The following is a 6016-nucleotide window of genomic DNA, read 5'->3' as shown; positions in this document are numbered from 1 at the left end:
GCAATAGTTGTTTTCACCACGGTTATCTTGCACATCTGATTAATGTACGCGTCCCCAACGAGACAGGAGGATGTATGTGGAATGACTTTCACACCCCGAGCGCAATTTCCTCACATTTCCTTACATTCATGAAATGTGTTCATGACATGTTTTTCCTTACTACTATGCAAATCCGTTTATTAGAAGTATTTCAGTTTAGCCATCGCCCCCCCCCCCATTCATCAATTATTATTTGACATTAATTATTCATAAAATAGTGCTCTACACAGTAGGTACAGTTCCTTTTTAAATTATTCATATCATATATCCCATCGATGTGTGGATGTTTCTGAATTATAGCTTGGGGAGCGGCGGTGAAAAGTGATTTATGCCCGAGTGCTTTAACTGGCGCCCATATTGGTTTCTGAAAGACAATCCCCAGCCTGTGATCGGGCCAACAAGCCTGACATTGCGATGGAGGTACAGCCCAAGTAAAGCGACGCACAGACAGCTTGCACACATCCACAAACTCCTCTAACATAAAATGAGGATTCAGAGACAGGACCGTGTCCTAGGCTGCCGTAAACTTTGGGCTACAGTTTATAAAGCCGTCCGTTTCCTTGTCACAAGTTAATGGCAGTCTTTTTGCAGTGACTTTCAATATAGAAATCAATTCCAGTGACAGATTGGGAAGCATCGAACTTGACATTCAATATTTGATTTTTAATAACATAACTTTCCTCATTTCCATGAATGTAATAATGTGCACAAGCTGTTTTTGAAAATTAACAGCCAACAGTGCCTACGCTGTACTGTAAATCATGGTAAGCTACTTTAAACACGATTCTTGTAGATAAATCATTTTTCAATTTTACACTCATTTTCCAGTTTTTCTTTTATGTTCTATTTTGCATTTTCAAGACACTAATAATTCATGTTTTGGGAGAGCTTGTAAAATGGTTGAAGCTATTTTACATACTGTAATCTAGCAGTAAATAAAATGCTCCATATCATTGTTCCTAGTTTTAATTTTCATAATGGTTGGTTTTTAATACTATGTCCTTGAGAGCGTCAGCATCAGGGTTTATGGTTGGGGAAAAGAACCCAAGCCCTGCTTTTTATTTCTTATTCAACTCACAATGTTTCTCCACTCCCCATCCACCCTACAGGTGTGATTCTTTAGGGTGCAGGCCATTTGCTGTAAAGTGTTAACTGTGGCCAACATTTGCTTCCCAAAAAAAAAGCAAACAACCAATACTAGCTTTACCTCCCCTCTCCTTCATTCAACCTGTGCCAGAGCAGTTTGGCCTCTTATGAAGTGTCATACTGCAATTAATGATCAATTCACACTTTTATTGTAGTGCTAACACTCACTGCCTTAAATTGCCACGGCTGTTTCCACTATCAATTCTTATTTTTAATTTGTTTAGTCTTTATTTTACCAGGAAGTCACATTGAGATTGAAAATCTCTTTTCCAAGGGAGACCTGACCAAAAATGGGTTCTTTGTGAGCAAAGATAACAAAAACTGTTAACATAAATATCGTTTATTTACATTTAGAACAATAGATGCTAAAATGGACAATATTGAACCTATTAAAAAAGTTAAGTTAAATATTCAGAATCAGAACAGATCAAAAATGAATGAGAAGATGTTGGTATCAGACCTGGGTCAAATTATTTCTCTCTTTTGGATGATTTGAAATGATTTCCTATGCTTTACTGAGCTCGTCTGGTGCATTGGAATCTATGAATACTCTCAAAAAGTGCAAACCTCGCTTTCTGGTCCTCTAGGTTGGCACAGTTGCATCAGGCAAGATCAATAGAGCACAGAAATGTATTTGAATCAGTTACGTCAAAACAATTAGGTATTTTACCCAGGTCTGATTGAAATGAGTCCTTATGCACACAATTATTTACAGTACAGTCATGAGGCAGGAACCAAATTCCATTTTACCCCCGTTTAGGGGGGAAACGCGATCAGTTGAAAGAATCCAGGGAAAGTAGTAGAGTGATGAAGTAAATATATTATAAAAGTTTTGAGTCTTTTTGGTTGGTGTTTGCAGAAGCTCACAGCATGTGGTACACAGGTCTGGCGTTTAGGGGTTCGGGGGTCCTGGGCTGGCAGTGGGAGACACAGGACGAGAGGGCGACCGCATCGCCCGTTTGGCAGGCCTGTTCCGCGGAGGACAGGCGATCCACGATGCCAGACAGGCACTGCAGGCTGGACACTGAGGGAGCCTCTTCCTCACTGCCCGCTGAGGAGGAGGAAGAAGAAAAGGGTTGATTTTCATCCAGTAATATTCACTTCATTAGAGTCACCAACTTTAATGTTCACTTGTACTTTAAAAAAAAAAGGATTACTTTGTACTTTCTCTCCAGAGCTCAAATGAAAATGGAGCTACATAGTGCATAGGCAAAGCAGAATATGCACACATCAAAGCGTGAGATTCAAGACCATTGTGGGTGATATGAGACTGTAATAATTAGCATTTTGAGAAGATCCATCCATCCATCCATTATCTGAACCCGCTTATCCTGATCAGGGTCGCAGGGGGGCTGGAGCCTATCCCAGCATACATTGGGCGAAAGGCAGGAATACACCCTGGACAGGTCGCCAGTCCATCGCAGGGCACACACACCATTCACTCACACACTCATACCTACGGGCAATTTAGACTCTCCAATCAGCCTAACGTGCATGTCTTTGGACTGTGGGAGGAAACCGGAGTACCCGGAGGAAACCCACGCAGACACGGGGAGAACATGCAAACTCCGCACAGAGAGGCCCCGGCCGACGGGGATTCGAACCCAGGACCTCCTTGCTGTGAGGCGGCAGTGCTACCCACTGCACCATCCGTGCCGCCATTTTGAGAAGATGAACAGTAGAAAAAAATTCATGAGGCCTGTTGAGTTTGCTCTATGCATTATCATGAAAAGAAAAAAAATTGAATTTAAATATTGTTTTTCAGCACATATTGGTCTCTATTCAATCTGCCTGTAAACAATGTCTCCATAACTTTAAATAATTCATTAAAAAGAGTATAATTATTTTGGTTTACTTCATGTTTGGTGGCCGTGGAGACTAAACAAACTTTCGCGAAGCTAAAAAAAAGCTCAGAGAAGCCGTAAGTGAAATCGTGCTCAGTGGAGATGTAGCATGGAGGCTCACCTGTGTGCATCTCGTAACTGTTCATGCTTCCATAGCTCATGTCCAACCAAACAGGACTGCAGCCAACCTACAGGAAAATGGCACAAATAAAAATTAATACAACTCTTGGAAAGTAAATGTTGTTTAAATGAAGATTCTCCAATATTCCAGTCTTCACACATTTACTTTGTAGGGCTGCCTGACTAAAATACAGGTACCCCATTCTAAGGGCTGTATTCAATAATGTTGTCTGTAGACATACACAAGCACTCACTCATCTGTGTGAATAGACACACACATACACACTCACACACATACACACACACACTCACACACATACATACACACTCTCTCACACACATACATGCACAAGCACTCACTCATCTGTGTGAACAGACACACATACACACACACATACATACACAAGCACTCACTCATCTGTGTGAACAGACACACACACACACACACACACACACACACTCATACACATACACACACAAACACTCACTCATCTGCGTGAACACATACACTCATACACACACTCACATCTGTGTGAACACACTCACGCACACACATTTTCAGGGATGACGAATGGATTGCCTCAGTGGAACCCACAGCGATATTGCATGACGCTCCCCTCCAGTAAATGTGCAGAAAATCCTGCCAGCAGGAAAGAGGCAGTGCAGTCAGGGAGGAATGCGGAGGCACACACTGTTCTGCCAGACCGTAAGGTGGATTTTCCAGGCTTTATAAGGCGGAAAAATGCCTCGTATGGGAACGCCGTGACAGCGCCGCCCCTATCAGAAGCCATCTTCAGCTCTCTATTCAACTGATCCTAGGGTATTCTGTAATAAATACCTTTTTTATAAATAAAAAAATAGATTTTTATGGATGCACGACAAGCCCTGTCAAGGTGTCAGTCACTGCGGTTGATTCGTTCTCTTCACAAGTTCAGATCACTAAAAGTTTTATAAAAAGAAACCGAACCAACACTTTGGCATTTGTTGGTAAATAAAAATAAAGGAAAAACCGTGCTTGATGGCAAGGCCTTGGAGTCTGATACAGAAAGTAAGATAGAAAAAAAAAAAACCTCAGACAGCTGGAGAGATCTACAGACATACAGACAGAGAACACATCCATACCATGTAGGAGATTATACAGGTAATGTAGGGATGTATATGAGATTAGACGCAGGTAAAGTGGAGATGCACACAGACAGAGTGATGGGGTAAAATTGTTAGGCAGGTAAAGTTGAGATATATGAGGCTCAAGGCAGGTAAAGTGAAGATGTACACATACAGATTTGTGAGGTAAAGTTGCTAGGCAGGTAAAGTAGAGATGTACACAGACAGAGTGATGCAGTACAGTTGTTACACAGGTAAAGTAGAGATGTACACACACAGAGTTGTGAGGCAAAGTTGTTAGGCAGGTAAAGTAGAGATGTACACACGCAGAGTTGTGAGGTTAAGTTGTTACAGAGGTAAAGTAGAGATGTACACACACACACAGTGATGTGGTAAAGTTGTTACAGAGGTAAAGTAGAGATGTACACACACAGAGTTGTGAGGCAAAGTTGTTAGGCAGGTAAAGTAGAGATGTACACACGCAGAGTTGTGAGGTTAAGTTGTTACAGAGGTAAAGTAGAGATCTACACACACACACAGTGATGTGGTAAAGTTGTTACAGAGGTAAAGTAGAGATGTACACACGCAGAGTTGTGAGGTAAAGTTGTTACACAGGTAAAGTAGAGATGTACACACACACACAGTGATGCGGTACAGTTGTTAAACAGGTAAAGTGGAGATGCACACACACAGTGATGCAGTACAGTTGTTAAACAGGTAAAGTGGAGATGCACACACACAGTGATGCAGTACAGTTGTTAAACAGGTAAAGTAGAGATGCACACACACACAGTGATGCGGTACAGTTGTTACACAGGTAAAGTAGAGATGCACACACACACAGTGATGCGGTACAGTTGTTACACAGGTAAAGTAGAGATGCACACAGACATATTGAATGTCAACAGTACAGTGGTGGAGGTTACCATATCGTCGGAGCAGTTGGACCCGGGGCTCCCCGGCTCCGAGGCTCTTCCCCCGGGCAGGCTGTAGTATCTGTGGGCCTGCTCCCTCAGGGTCTCCTGCAGGCTGTGGATGTGCTGGATGGCGTTGCGCAGGATCTCCACCTTGGCCAGGCGCTGGGCGGGGCCGGAGGCCGGGGGCCCGGTGGAGGTACAGCGCCGCAGCGCCTCAAAGGCGTGGTTCACCTTCTTCAGCCGCCGTCTCTCACGCACGGTGGCGGCCCTCCGCCGGTCCGCCACGCTGGAGCGCCGTTTGCAGGCCTTGCACGCCCAGGCCAGGCATCGGCCCCCGCCCGCTCGGACGTGCCCGTCCTCCCCCTCCTCCCCGCCCGCGTCCTCCGGCGACGACAGGCACGCGCTGTCGTAGAACAGGTCCGCCGTCTCCATGGATACGGTCCGCGTGCGTTTCAGCGAGCGTGCGTGTGCGCGTGTGTGTGTGTGTAGGGAGAGCTCAGGAGTCTCTGAGGGATGTGGAGGGTCTACTGTGGCCTGACCCTCTTTATATGCCCCGGGACAGACCCCCGGGTCCACACGGGGCAGATCTAATTACCATATCCCCCCTACCCAGCGCCAAGGGGCGGGGCATTCACACCCCCAGGACCCGCTGAGTTCCCACACACAGTATGCCGGCCCTGCCTGCTGTTCCCCTCCCCGCTAAAGCCATGGTCATCTGCCTCGTTTATCCATATCCAAGTTAAATCAACAAATCAACACGGTACCTATCTAAAAAATTGTCTCATAAGGCCTTTTGATTTCCTTTTTTTTTTTTTTTTTTTTTTTTTTTTGACAATGCATGCGTGT

The 6016-nt window shown here is 44.5% G+C and overlaps 1 protein-coding gene across 1 annotated transcript; it reads right to left on the bottom strand.

The window, feature by feature from the left end:
• Window positions 1–1514: 1514 nt before the first annotated feature.
• Window positions 1515–5602, bottom strand: myf5 (myogenic factor 5). Its single transcript, XM_061250657.1, has 3 exons — window positions 5180–5602; window positions 3151–3217; window positions 1515–2236 (listed from the first exon to the last, which is right to left on the bottom strand). The coding sequence occupies exons 1-3, from the start codon at window positions 5600–5602 to the stop codon at window positions 2049–2051; spliced, it is 678 nt and encodes a 225-aa protein (XP_061106641.1). The 3' UTR covers window positions 1515–2048.
• Window positions 5603–6016: the final 414 nt, after the last annotated feature.

This window comes from Conger conger, chromosome 8 (assembly GCF_963514075.1).
Source record: "Conger conger chromosome 8, fConCon1.1, whole genome shotgun sequence".
Lineage (NCBI taxonomy): Eukaryota > Metazoa > Chordata > Actinopteri > Anguilliformes > Congridae > Conger > Conger conger.
The sequence above is the reverse complement of the archived record's forward strand: the minus strand, read 5'-3'. Positions and strand labels throughout refer to the sequence as shown.

What these genes read in the sequence shown, in the direction of transcription:
- myf5 (XM_061250657.1), bottom strand. Translation starts at nt 5,602, where the DNA reads ATGGAGACGGCGGACCTGTTCTACGACAGCGCGTGCCTGTCGTCGCCG. An exon ending in CCAACTGCTCCGACGATATG is followed by an intron (nt 3,218 to 5,179) that starts GTAACCTCCACC and finishes ATTTTCCTGTAG; the next exon opens with GTTGGCTGCAGTCCTGTTTG. An exon ending in CAGTTACGAGATGCACACAG is followed by an intron (nt 2,237 to 3,150) that starts GTGAGCCTCCAT and finishes CCTCCTCCTCAG; the next exon opens with CGGGCAGTGAGGAAGAGGCT.